The sequence below is a fragment of the Bison bison genome, unplaced genomic scaffold (assembly GCF_000754665.1).
Source record: "Bison bison bison isolate TAMUID 2011002044 unplaced genomic scaffold, Bison_UMD1.0 scf7180017864237, whole genome shotgun sequence".
Taxonomy (NCBI): Eukaryota; Metazoa; Chordata; class Mammalia; order Artiodactyla; family Bovidae; genus Bison; species Bison bison.
Window position 1 is genome coordinate 969,357 of NW_011494809.1, and position 15,278 is coordinate 984,634.

Here is a 15,278-nt window from a genome sequence, read left to right on the forward strand (position 1 = left end):
GATGGGAATGATAAAGGACAGATACAGTAACAGCCTAACAGAAGCAGAAGGGATTAAGAAACGGTTCCAAGAATACACAGAAGAACTATACAGAAAGGGTCTTAATGACCCAGATAACCACGATGGTGTGGTCATTCACCTAGACCCAGACATCCTGGAGTGTAAAGTCAAATAGGCCTTAGAAAGTATTATTACAAACAAAGCTAGTGGAAGTGATGGGTACCTAGCTGAGCTATTTAAAATCCTAAAAGATGCTGCTGTGAAAGTGCTCCATATAATATGTCAGCAAATTTGTCATACAATATGTCATACAAAACTCAGCTGTGGCCACAGGACTGGAAAAGGTCATTTTTCATTCCAATCCCAGGGAAGGGCAAAGCCAAAGAATGTTCAAACTAGCATACAACTGCACTCATTTCACATGCTAACAAGGTTATGCTCAAAATGCTTCAGGCTTGGCTTCAGCAGTACATGAACCAAGAACTTCCAGATGAACAAGCTGGATTTAGGAAAGGCAGAGGATCTAGAGAGCAAAATGTCAACATTTGTTGGATCATGAGAAAGCAAGGGAATTCCAGAAAAACATATATTTCTGCTTCACTGACTACGCTAAAGCCTTTCACTGTGTGGATCACAACGAACTATGGAAAATTCTTAAAGAGATGGGAGTATCAGACCATCTTACCTATCTCCTGAGAAACCTGTATGTGGGTCAAGAAGCAACAGTTAGAACTGAACATGGAACAACAGACTGCTTCAATACTGGGAAAGAAGTACAACAGGGCTGTATATTGTCACCTTGCTTATATAACTTATATGCAGAGTACATCATGCGAAATGTAGGGCTGGATGAATCACAAGCTGGAATCAAGAGTGCTGGGAGAAATATCAACAACTTCAGAAATTCAGATGATAACACTAAGGGCAGAAAGGGAAGAGGAACTAAACAGCCTCTTGATAAGGGTTAAAGAGAAGAATGAAAAACCTGGCTTAAAACTCAACATTCAAAAAACTAGGATCATGATTTCCAGTTCCATCACTTTATAGCAAATAAAAAACGAAAAAGTGGAAGCAGTGACAGATTTTATTTTCCTGGGCTCCAAAATCACTGCAGACAGAGACTGCAGCCATGAAATTGAAAGGAAGGAAAACTATAACAAACCTAAATAGTGTATTAAAAGGCAGAAATATCACTTTATCAAAGACAAAGGTATGCATATAGTCAAAGCAATGTTTTTTCCAGTGTCATGTGCAGATGTGAGAGTTGGACCATAAAGAAGGCTGAGCACCAAAGAATTAATGCTTTCCAACTGTGGTGCTGGAAAAGACTACTGAAAGTTTCCTGGACTGCAAAGAGATCATCAAACCTGTCATTCTGAAGGAAATTAACCCTAAATATTCTTTTGTAAGACTGATGCTGAAGCTGAAGCTCCAATACTCTGGCCAACTGAGGTGAAGAGTTGACTCACTGGAAAAGACCCTGATGCTGGGAAAGACTGAAGGCAAAAGGAGAAGGGGGCGGGAGAAGGTGAGATGGTTAGATAGCATCATCGACTCAATGGACATGAATTTGAGCAAACTCCAAATCAGGAAAGGAGTACGTCAAGGCTGCATATTGTCAACCTGCTTATTTAACGTATGTGCGAAGTACATCATACAAAATGCCAGGCTGGATGAAGCACAAGCTGGAATCAAGACTGCCGGGAGAAATATCAATAACCTCAGATATGCAGATAACACCACCCTTATGGCAGAAAGTAAAGAAGAACTAAAGAGTTTCTTGATGAAAGTCAAAGAGGAGAATGAAAAAGTTGGCTTAAAACTCAATATTCAGAAAACTAAGATCATGGCATTCAGTCCCATCACTTCATGGCAAATAGATGGGGAAATAATAGAAACAGTGAGAGACTTTATTTTCTTGGGCTCCAAAATCACTGCAGATGGTGAGTGCAGCCAAGAAATTAAAAGATGCTTGCTCCTTGGAAGAAAAGTTATGACCAACCTGGACAGCATATTAAAAACAGAGACATTACTTTGCCAACAAAAGTCCGTCTAGTCAAAGCTATGGTCTTTCCAGTAGTCATGTATGGATGTGAGTTGGACTATAAAGAAAGCTGAGGGCCAAAGAATTGATGCTTTTGAATTGTGGTGTTGAAGAAGACTCTTGAGAGTCCCTTGGACTGCAAGGAGATCCAACCAGTCCATCCTAAAGGAAATCAGTCCTGATTATTCATTGGAAGGACTGATGCTGAAGCTGAAACTCCAATACTTTGGCCACCTGATGCAAAGAACTGACTCAATGGAAAAGACCCTGATGCTAGGAAAGATTGAAGGCAGGAGGAGAAGGGGATGACAGAGAATGAGATGGTTGGATGGCATCACCAACTTGATGGACATGAGTTTGTCCATCAAGTTCCAGGAGTTGGTGATGGACAGGGAAGCCTGGCATGCTTCAGTCCATGGAATCGCAAGGAGTTGGACACGACTGAGCGACTGAACTGAACCAGGAGATACTGGAGAACAGAACAGCCTGGAATGCTGCTATCTATGTGGTGAGAAGGGGACGACAGAGCATGAGATGGCTGGATGGCATCACTGACTCGATGGACATGAGTCTCAGTGAACTCCAGGAGTTGGTGATGGACAGGGAGGCCTGGCGTGCTGCGGTTCATGGGGTCACAAAGAGTCGGACACGACTGAGCAACTGATCTGACCTGATGTGGTGGCAAAGAGTCAGACACAACTTAGCGACTGAACAACAGCAACACAACAGCCACAACAATAATAATATATATAATAAAAGCACAAAGTGGTTTTACGTTCATCTTTGCTGTAAGGATGTTTTAAGAGTTTATATGATCCTCCTCTTCTATGAATCAAAGATGTCAACTATAATACAAGTTCTGACAGAAATTTTGAAATTTTACATGTTCTTTTATATTTATTGGTATTTATGATACTTGTTGATATTTATTTGTAAGGTTGGTTACCTTAAATTGACTACTAAAAGTAAAATTTTCATTGCAATTATTAAATCGTGAAAAGCAAAATTTCTACTATAATCATTCAATTAAAGTCATAATTTAAAAAAATAAATAAATAAAAAATAATTGGGAAAAAATTAGGAACATATGAATAGAAGCCTATAATATTTTTTTAATATAAAAGAAACAAAGTGGATGCACTGTGCAACTACATGGCTTTATATTTCTTGACTCAGCCATTTCTCCTCAAATTCAGAATTTTGTTATTACATGAATCATAATATTCATTCTCATAATGAATGCTGTTCTTAAAGACAATTTAAGAGGTTTTCCTGCATTTAAGATACAAGCTTATAGCTTATTAATGAGGTGATTCTGATACAATTTCTATTATTCAGTTTATAAAATTCAGAGAGTAGCTTCAATAAAATAGCATCACTAAGATAAATTCTTAAAGAGAAAGTATACATATGAAAAGTGTAAGAGGTTTCCTATATTACACGTAAGAATGTCAATAAAATCTCACAATGAGTAGCTGAACTGAAAGCTAAGTTTTATTTATTATGGAGGGGAATAGTACTTATGGAGGACAATAGCAATTTGGTCAAAATGCTTATTAAGAAGCTCTGATACAATTTTTCCATAAAAGAGACATATAAAAAGACAGAATAACCTTGAAAAAAATTACATTGAAGCATAAAGCTTAGACACTCCAAGTGCTTATTCTTTATAATTAGGATTTCTTCCACATGTAGATTGAGGCAACAAGTTGTAAAATGTTTGGCACCAAAACTTTCACCAGACATTATGAGTCATCCATAACTAATAAGATCAGAAAGGAAAACCACATGTAAAAATTAAAGTCTCATCTCTTAACTAAAGAACTGTAAAAGGATATTTAAACAATATCTAACATAGTACTTTTTTTTTTTTTGCCACAGTCTTTTTTTTCAAGTATAGTTGATTTACAATATTATGTTTCACACGTACAGCACAGTGATTCGAACAAAACATGTTTGTGTACACTTTTTCCAATTATTGTCCAACACAGGTTATAACAAGATACTGATCACTTTTTCCAGTTATTTTCCACTACAGGTTATTACAAGATATTGAATATAGTTCCCTGTACTGTTTGCAGCAACAGAGACACAGATGTAGAGTACGAACATGCAGACACAGCCGGGGAAGGAGAGTGGGACGAACTGAGAAAGCAGCGCGGACGTCACACACCACCATGTGTAAAACGACGGCTGGTGGGAAGCTAGTAAGTAACATAGTACTTTTTGAACAGATATTCACAAAATTAGTTAAACTGTTGTGATTTAAAAAAAGAATTTAACTTAAAAATATAAAAGCTAAAGGAAAACACTTCATTAACACAATTCTGAAAGAAAAAGGTAATAACTCAGTTTACAAAAAGAGGAGTATGGTGGAGTGAGGGCAATTTAAACTAGCTAGTATAAGAAATTTTCATTTTCAAACAGTATAAGAATCTCCAGCATGTAATAACACATGCATCTTTCAGATTATGTGACCAAAAAAGGGAGGTGATCGTCCTGAAAGTATCACCAAAAGCTCTATGTTTTCAAATCCGTTGGAGTTTCAGACACAAAAAGCAATATATTACATGATTCTCTCTACATGAAATATCCAATACTGGAAAATCCACAGAGATAGACAGTAGATTAGTAGTTGCTAGGGGCTGGAGAGAGGAGGGAACAAGGAATGACTGCTAATGGGTACATGGTTACATTTTTGATAAAAATGGTCTAAAGAATGGTAATGAATGCACAACTCTGTGAATTCACTAAAAAAAAATCACTGAACAGTACACTTTCCAAGCGTGAACTTTATGGTACGTGAATTATATTTCAATAAAACTATTATTAAAAGATTGAATTTAAATTAAAAAGTAACCTCACAGAATTCATAATGTCAATTTATACAACAGATTATCATTTAAAGCTTTCCACCTGTTTCAGTAATTTCTTTTTTACCTTGGCAAGGCGACTCATCTGATCCTCTGAGAGAGTACTGCTTGTTCTGCCAGGAGTTTTGGTGGGTTCTGATCCATCTGCTTCCACGTTAGGCCAGACTTTCAAGTCATGCATCCCTTGGCGAAACATGCTAGGCAAAAAGAATGTTCAGGACAGAATTAATTTAGTTCATTATGGGAAATTTTAGATTTCTAAATAGCGACAATTCCAGCAAGCCTCCAGTGGAATATAAAGCAATTTACCAAGCAACTGAATCCACGTAGCACTGTTTTTCACATACTTCTTTTTTCCTTCAAGCAGTTAGAACTATTACAGATATTCCAAAGGCAGAGTGCAAAAAGAGAAGCATCAGGAATAGGCTACACACACTTCATCACTTCAGTGGAGACCTTAGAAACAGAAACCAAATTTCTACCCAGAGAGAGAATGTCACATTTACATCGATCGAAACTAAAATTAAAATAATTACATAACTTGCCACTTTAAGTGACAATTCAGCAGAGTATTAATAGACAGTGGTGTTGAACAGCTGGGATTTGGATCCCTGCTGTGCCAAATGTTACAAGACTTTTGGTAAACTATTTAACATCTCTGTGTTAGCTTCCTCATCTATAAAATGAGACTATAAGGAGTAACTGTGTCTCACACAGTTAGAAATATTAAATAAACCAGTACAAGTAACAAGTACTTAGAATAGTGCCTATCATATAATATGAACCCAATAAATATAAGCTACTATTTTCCTTTTCACTGGGTAGAGGCTTATTTTTCTCCTGTCTTCTTTTGCATAAGAGAGATGTCTAAAAGGGAATACAATACTGTATTCAAACAAGAAAAAATGCCCATGTCTACAAATCAGAAATTTAACATATCGTCAGAATTCAGACTGAGCTGGATGATCCTACTTTAAAGTGAAAGACTGTATCACTTTGTCACGCTTTTGCTTCCTTCAAAAGCTATCAAAGAGGAGTCGGGATGGCAGAAGAGAAGGACGTGGAATTCATGTCTCCTCACCAGGACATCAAGACTATATCTATAAATGGAACAATTCTCACACAGAGTACCTACTGAACATTAGAAGAAGACTCTGAACACCTAAAAGGACAAGAAAAATCCCCTCGGAGTGGGGTAGGAAAAAAGAAAGGAAAAAAAAAAAAAGAATCATAAAAGGGACCAGCAACCCTGGGGGGAAGCTGAAGGTAAGAAGAGGTTCTTGCAATCAGAAAATCCCCTCATGGTGGGGAAATCTGCGGGGACAGAAAGGGACCTTTGGAGGATCAAAGAACACGGTGGACCATCTGTGAAAGGCAGGACAAAGTAAGAACTGTGCACATGGTCTGTACTGCAGCCTTGCCAGCCCAGCCTGAGTCACGTGTCTTCTGTCAAGAGGAGGGCTGGGTGCTGGAAAGTGGGGTTTGGACATGGACCCAGGAAGAGGACAGCTGGTGGCTGTGAAGAGAGCCTGAATGGACAGCAGTAAGGAGTTCAACAACTGAGAAAGTCTGCAGAAGAAGGCCAGGACACCACAGAAGCAAGGCACCACTGCTGAGCGGTGAGCAACAGGCGGGGCTGTCATTTTAATCCCCATCCCCACCCACCGGCTTCAGCCTGTACAAGCACTGGGAGGTGCACTCATCTGAGTAGGCTCACCTTCCACACACACCTCAAGCCAAGGTCTCCTCTGCCAGGATAGGCTCCAGCATCCTGAGCATCGTCCATCCCAAAGCCTCCTTCAAAATCAGCCCTGGGTGCCACTGACCAAGACAGGATTTTGCCAGTGCTGGTGGGGGCTGAGAGAACTGAATACAAAAATGTGGGGCTAAGAGCACAAAGGTGAAGGAATTCCAGCTGAGCTACTTCAAATCCTAAAAGATGATGCTGTTAAAGTGCTGCATTCAATATGCCACCAAATTTGGTAAACTCAGCAGTGGCCATAGGACTGGAAAAGGTCAGTTCTCATTTCAATCCCAAAGAAAGGCGATGTCAAAGAATGTTCAACCTACCGGACAATTGCATTCATTTCACATGCTAGCAAATTATGCTCAAAATTCTAGGCTTCAACAGTACATGAACAGAGAACTTCCAGATGTTCAAGCTGGATTTAGAAAAGGCAGAGAAATCAGAGATCAAATTGCCAACCTCTGATGAATCATGGCAAAAGCAAGAGAATTCCAGAAAAACATCTACTACTGCATCACTGACTACTTAAAGCCTTTGACTATGTAAATTACAACAAACTGTAGAAAAGTCTTAAAGAGATGAGAATACCAGACCACCTGACCTGTCTCCTGAGAAATCTGTATGCAGGTCAAGAACCAACAGTTAGAACAGGACGTGGAAAAACAGACTGCTTCAAAATTGGGAAAGGAGTACGTCAAGGCTGTACTTGACAATATATGTCAAGTACAATACAATATAAGTCAACCTGCTTATTTAACTTATATGCAGAGTACATCAAGATAAATGCCAGGCTGGATGAAGCACATGCTGGAATTAAGACTGCCCGGAGAAATATCGATAACCTCAGATATGCAGATGACACCACCCTTAAGGCAGAAAGTGAAGAAGAACTAAAGAGCCTCTTGATGAAAGTGAAAAAGAGTGAAAAAGCTGGCTCAAAACTCAACATTCAGAAAACTAAGATCATGGCATCTGGTCCCATCACTCATGGCAAACAGATGGGGAAACAATGGAAACAGTGACAGACTTTATTTTCTTGGGCTTAAAAATTACTGCAGACGATGACTGCAACCATGAAATTAAAATATGCTTGCTCCTTGGAAGAAAACCTATGACAAACCTAGACAGCATATTAAAAAGCAGAGATATTACTTTGCTGACAAAGGTCCATATAGTCAAAGCTATGGTTTTTCCAGTAGTCATGTATGGATGTGAGAGTTGGACCATAAAGAAGGCTGTTGTTGTTATTCAATCACTCAGTCGTGTCCAACTCTTTGTGACCCCATGGACTGCAGCACTGAAGAATTGATATTTTCGAACTGTAGTGTTGGAGAACACTCTTGAGAGTCCCTTGGATAGCAAGGAGATCAAATCAGTCAATCCTAAAGGAAATCAACCCTGAATATTCACTGGAAGGACTGATGCTGAAGCTGAAGCTCAAGTAGTTTGGACACCTGATGTGAAGAGCTGACTCACTGGAAAAGACCCTGATGCAGGGCAAGATAGAAGGCAGGGGGAGAAGGGGACAACAGAAGACAAGAAGGTTGGATGCCATCATCGATTCAATGGACAAAAGTTTGAGCAAACTCTGGGAGACTGTGAAGGACAGGGAAGCCTGCTATGTTGCAGTCCATGGGGTCGCAAAGAGTCAGACACGACTGAACCAGAGAACGGATGTGGAGAGAGGACTGCTGTTGACCCTGAGAATACAAGAAAGAGAACAGGAGAGTAAGGCCCCGAGTGGAACGTCTCTAAAGGAAGTATGGTTTGCCTAGGAAATGAGGCACCACTGTCGACTGGCATGTGGAGTGGGGGGGTGGGGGGTGTCACTGTCCCCACATGCCAGCCCCTGCCTCCAGACACCTGGAGGGACTCCCACCAGAGTAAGCATGCCCCATTCTGTTACCCAACTGCCTGCCAATCTCCACCACCACAGGCAATTCACACACACCCCAGTGTGGCTGCACAGCCCTGTGGGCCTGAGTAAGTCTGCCTCAGTCAGCCACTGCTTTTGCTCCCTTTTGCATGGGTGTAGAACAGATGCCAGAAGGGGGTTTACATGCAGAGCTGGGGCCAACACCAAAGCTGAGCCTCGGGGGCTGTGCAACTAAGTTAGAGGAATGAAATTTCCAGGTAGCTGGACAAGCTTCAGACTAAATCCCTGCGATCGGTTTGGTAAACCCTGCATCTGTGGGATATCTGAATAGACGAGTGTCCCACAACTGACAAGAGTCTAGCTTTAGCAGCAGTGGACTTTGAGAGAAAGTAGTACATGCAGAAGTTGGGCCAGGTCAGAGTCTGGGATGCAGCAAAAGCAGTTCTAAGACGAAGTTTATAGCAATACAGTCTCATCTCAAGAAATAAGTAAAATCTCAAGTAAACCACCTTAATTTACACCTAAAGCAACTAGAGAAAGAACAAATAAAACCCAAAGTATAAGGAAAGAAATCATAATGATCAGAGCAGAAATAAATAAAATAAAGACAAAATAACAGAAAAGATCAATGAAACAAAAAGGTTTTTCTTTAAGAAGATGAACAAAAATCAATAAACCTTTAGCCAGACTCATCAAGAAAAAAGTGAGAGGACTCATATTTATAAAATTGGAAATGAAAAAAAGAGAAGCTACAACTGACACCGCAGAAATACCAAGAATCGTAAGAGACTACTACAAACAACCATATGCTCCAAATATGGACAAACTGTCAGAAAGATAAAACCTTCCAAGGCTGAATCAGGAAGATACAGAAAATATGAGCAGACCAATCACAAGTATTGATTGAAGCTGTGATTAAAAATATTCCAAAGGCCAGGGCCAGATGGCTTCACAGGGGAATTCTATCAAACACTTAGAGAACAGCTAAGACGTATCCTTCTCAAACTCTTCCAAAACACTACAGAGAGAAGAAAACTCCCAAGCTCATTCAATGAGGCCACCATCACCTGAATACCAAAACCAAACAAAGGTATCACAAAAAAAGAAAATTACAGGTCAGTATCTCTGATGAACATACATACACAAATCCTCAACAAAATACTAGCAAATAGAGTCCAACAGGACATTAAAAGGATCAGATGCCAGGATCAAGTACGATTTACTGCAACCTAGCCAACAAAGGTCCGTCTAGTCAAGGCTATGGTTTTTCCAGTAGTCATGTATGGATGTGAGAGTTGGACTGTGAAGAAAGGTGAGCACCAAAGAATTGATGCTTTTGAACTGTGGTGTTGGAGAAAACTCTTCAGAGTCCCTTGGACTGCAGGGAGGTCCAACCAGTCCATAAAGGAGATCAGTCCTGGGTGTTCATTGGAAGGACGGATGTTGAAGCTGAGACTCCAATACTTTGGCCACCTGATGGGAAGAGATGACTCATTTGCAAAGACCCTGATGCTGGAAAAGATTGAGGGCAGAAGGAGAAGGGGATGACAGAGGATGAGATGGTTGGATGGCATCACCGACTCAATGGACATGAGTTTGGGTGAACTCCGGGAGTTGGTGATGGACAGGGAGGCCTGGAGTGCTGCAGTTCATGGGGTCTCAAAGAGTCGGACATGACTAAGCGACTGAACTGAACTAAACTGATTGCAGGGATGCAAGGATTCTTCAATATATGCGAATTAACCAAAGTGATCCACCACATTAACAAAGTGAAGAATAAAAACCATGTAATCATTTCAATAGATGCAGAAAAAGCTTCTGACAAAATTCAACCCATTTATGGTAAAAACTCTCCAGAAAGTGGGCAAAGAAGGAATCTACCTCTATATAATAAATGCCATATATGACAAAGCTACATCAAATATAATTCTCACTGGTAAAAAACTGAAAGTATTTCCTCTAAGAACAAGACAAGGGTGTCCACTCTCACCACTTTTATTCAACACAGATTTGTAGTCCTAGCCACAATCATCAGAGAAGAAAAAGAAATAAAAGGAATCCAAACTGGAAAAGAAGTAAAACTGTCACTGTTTGTAGAAGACATAATACTGTACACAGAAAATCCTAAAGATGCCATCAAAAAATGACTAGAGCTCATCATAGGATACAAAATTAATACACAGAAATCTCTTGCATTTCTGTACATTAACAATGAAAGATTAGAAAGATACATTAAGGAAACAATTCCATTTACCACTGCAACAAAAAAAAAATAAAATACCTAGGAATAAATCTACCCTGGAGGCCAAAGACTATACACAGAAAACTGTTAAGATACTGATAAAAGAAATCAAAGATGACAAAAACAGATAGAGATATACTATGTTCCTGGATTACAAGACTCAATATTGTGAAAATGACTATACTACCCAAAGCAATTTACAGATTCAATGCAATTGCTATCAAATTACCAAAGACATTTTTCACAGATGAGAACAAAAAATTTTACAGCTTATATGGAAACACAAAGACCCTGAAGAGCGAAACAATCTTGAGAAAGAAAACTGAAGCTGGAGGAACAGTAAAAATAAATAAATATATAAAAATACAAAAAATAAAATCTAGACAGTAAATTAAAAAGCAGAGACATTACCAAAAAAAAAAAAAAAGATGTACGGTACTGGCACAAAACAAGAGATCAATGGAATAGGATAGAAAACCTAGAGATAAACCAGCGTATTTATGGTCACCTAACCTAAGACAAGGGAGGCAATACTATACAATGGACAAAAGACAATGTCTTCAATAAGTGGTGCTGAGAAAATTGGACAGCAGCATGTAAAAGAATGAAGTTAGAACACTACCTAACACTATACACAAAAATAAACTCAAGTAGATTAAAGACCTAAATATAAGGCCAGATACTATAAAACTCTTAGAGGAAAACACAGGTAGAATACCCTTTGACAGAAATCATAGCAAGATCTTTTTGGACTCATCTCCTAGAGAACTGAAAATAAAAACAAAAATAAACAAATGGGACCTAATTAAATTTAAAAGCTTTTACACAGCAAAGGAAATAAAAAACAAGATGAAAAAACAACCCTCAGAATGGGACAAAATATGTGTAAATGAAGCAACTGACAAAAGATTAATCTCCAGAATATACAAACTGCTCATGCTGCTCAATACCAAAAAAAAAAAAAAAAACAGGGAAGGAAGACCTAAATAGACATTTCTCCAAAGAAGACATACAGGTAGTCAACAAACACAAGAAAAGATGCTCAACATCACTAATTACTAGAGAAATGCAAATTAAAACTACCATGAGGTATCATGTCACATTAGTCAGAATGGCCATCATCAAAAAATGTACCCTGGACAGGGTGTGGAGAAAAGAGAACCCTCTTGCACTGTTGGTGGGAATGTGAACTGATACAGCCATTATGGAGAATAAGATGGAGGTTCCTTAAAAAACTAAAAACAGAACTACCATATGAGCCAGCAGTCCCAGTACTGGGCATACCCAGAGAAAACCATGATTCAAAAAGATATACGTACCCCAGTGTTTACTGCAGCACTATTTACAACAGCCAGGACATGGAAACAGCCCAAATGTCCATCAACAGAAGAATAGACAAAGAAGATGTGGTACATACAATGGAATATTAGTCATAAAAAGGAACAGAATTGTGTCATCTGCAGAGATGTGGATGGACCCAGAGACTGTCATACAGACTAAAGTAAATCAAAGAGAAAAACAAATATCATATCTCAATGAAGAATCAAGAAGAATGGTAAAGGTCTTATTTGCAAAGCAGAAACAGAGACATAGACATAGAGAACAAATGTATGGATACCAACAGGGAACGGGGTGGGGTAGGATGAATTGGGAGAGTGGCGCTGACATATATTCACTACGATGTATAAATTAGGTAACTAGTGAGAGCCTACTGCATGGAACAGGGAGCCTAACTTGGTGCTCTGTGGGGACCTATATGGGAAAGAAATACAAACAAGAGAGGATATGTGTATATGCATGGCTGATTTACTCTGCTATACAGCAGAGACTGATACAGCAGTGTAAAGCAACTAGCAATAAAAATGATAAATTTTTTTTTTACATAAGAAAACAAGCTACCAAGAAGACCCAGAGTAGAGGTTGAACAGACTCATAAAGGAGCTCTGGGTAACTTTTTAAAATGCACTGCACAGATAGTCTTCTGTTAGTGTGTTCTCTCTTAAGTGTTAATAAGGTCTTTCAAACATTATAAAGTCTATTCAAACATACCCTCAAAGCTGAAAGGGCAAGTTGTCAATTGCAATGGAAAGACTAAGACTAAAAGTGTGTGTAGGTGAGCAGGCAAATCCAAAAACTTCTATATTAAATAATTCTCTTAACTAGGTACATATTGGATATATTGATACATTCTTACTCTCTTTAAAAACACTGTATTTAACTGTACGTGTGATGTGCCTGTGTGTGTATGTGTGTTAGTTGCTTAGTCATGTCCCACTCTTTGCAACCCCATGGTCTGTCCATGGAACTTTCTAGGCAACAGTGCTGGAGTGAGTTGCCATTTTCTTCTCCAGGGGATCCTCCCAACCCAGGGATTGAACCGGGATCTCCTGAATTGCAGGCAGATTCTTTACTGTCTGAGCTACCATGGAAACCCTATTTAACAGTAAAGTGAAAGTCAGTCATGTCCGTCTCTTTTCGACCCCATGAACTATACAATCCATGGAATCCTCCAGGCCAGAATACTGGAGTGGGTAGCCTGTCCCTTCTCCAGCGGATCTTCCCAACACAGGAATCGAACCAGGGTCTCCTGAACTGCAGGCGGATTCTTTACCTACTGAGCTAACAGGGAGGCCCTATTTAACTGTAAAAGGGTTACATAAATTTTTAAACAATTATTATCTTTGTATTACCAATAGAAAATTTCTTAGCAGATTTTCCTGAGATAATAAAGAGGATTTTCACTGAATATTATGTAATGTATGTAAGTAATGATGCCATAAACATTTAAACTGGGAACTGTAAAGGATTGCTATAAGCTCATGTGCAGTATAAGATTAAGGACCAAATGTTTTAAAAGTTTCTAAGCCTGGTAATAAACAGGTAAATATCTAGCAGCCATATCTGCAAAAGCTTACTATATAAGCCCAATACAAAATGTATGAAATGGTTGTTAAGAATCAAAACTCTCAATATTTATCTATTATGTTAAAGATTAAAAAAAAAAAGTTATACTATTAAAGAAGTACTTTATAAAGTTTTTGGAGAAGGAAATGGCAACCCACTCAAGTATTCTTGCCTGGAGAATCCCAGGGACAGAGGAGCCTAATGGGCTGCCGTCTATGGGGTCGCACAGAGTCGGACACGACTGAAGCGACGTAGCAGCAGTTATAAAGTTTATTTTCTTTCCCTTTCAACTGAGAGAAATTCAACATCCAGCAGACCTTCTTAGTCTCCAAGAAACTGGGTACAGTGAGGTCATAATTCCACTTTCAGTGAATATCCTTAAATGTACCTTCAGAAACAGCAAAAGGCTTCCCTTTCTTCTCTCCTTTTCCTTACCCCTCAACTGAATAGTTTGGCTAAACTTAACTAAGTAAAAAATCAGAACATTTGGCAGGATGTTAGTTTACTAAATGATTTAGGTGCCTTGGGATGGACCTGGAAAAGAAATTTAAGGATAGAGGACATGGAGGATGGGGTGATGCCAAATGATTCAAATGATCAAGTGAACACCTTACTTTCTTTTAACACTAATGGCACCTTTGCAGATGGACACAGGAGCCTGGCGGGCCACGGTCCACAGGGTCACAAAGAGTTGGACACGACTGAAGTGACTAAGCAGACACAAAAATTCCAGGTGACAAGTCAGAAGATGCTCAGTGGATTAAGTCCACTTGGGAAATTAAGCCAAACCAAGGCATTTTAAGCCAAATTAAGGCATTTTGTAAGGAGCTTCCCTGGTGGCTCAGACAGTAAAAAATCTGCCTGCAATGCAGGAGACCCAGGTTTGATCCCTGCATTGGGAAGATCCATGGAGAAGGGAATAGGAACCCAGTATTCCCTGGGTTGCTATATATATACTCCAGTATTCTTGCCTGGAGAATTCCATGGACAGAGGAGCCTGGCAGACTACAGTCCATGGGGTCGCAAAGAGTTGGACACAACTGAGTGACTAACACAACCGAGTGACTAACACACACACACACACACACACACACACACACACACACCCCCCCCCGCCCAAGGCAGAAGAAAACAGTACAGCAGGATCACCCTCAGACATCAGCAAAGGACCCAGCAACAGCTGCTGCTGATGTTCCAGCTCCCGGGGCCAAGCCACTACAGAAGGAACTGCCTTGACTTCAGAACCCACATTTGCAAAAATCATCTACAAGAGAAATCTATGGTCCTTTGCCAATTCAACCTAATGATCAATCCATTCTTTAGCTACTTAGAAATCTCATAAGCTAGATTTTCAAAATGAGGACAATTAGTTATTCTAGCCATATCCTAACACATCTTTCAATTAATTTACACTGTTTTCCAAGAAGTACTGATTCATACTGACTCAGGTATACAAAACAGATAATAGCAAATAGCAAGTCCATACTAGGCCTATTTCAGGAACAAGAGTGGGGTAGGTGCTATATCACTGCTTAAGAAACATTTGAGGAAGTGAAGGTCTAAAGCACCATCTCCCTAAGTCATGAGAACTG

At 39.4% G+C, this 15,278-nt stretch overlaps 1 protein-coding gene across 2 annotated transcripts in view; it reads right to left on the reverse strand.

Moving 5' to 3' along the window:
* Positions 1 to 15,278, reverse strand: part of PIK3C3 (phosphatidylinositol 3-kinase, catalytic subunit type 3) — a 164,807-nt gene that overhangs the window by 137,417 nt on the left and 12,112 nt on the right. For both annotated transcript variants that reach the window (XM_010846456.1, XM_010846457.1), the window contains exon 4: positions 4,985 to 5,114. In XM_010846456.1, the coding sequence (XP_010844758.1) occupies positions 4,985 to 5,114 (130 nt within the window). The remainder of the gene's footprint in view (positions 1 to 4,984; positions 5,115 to 15,278) is intronic.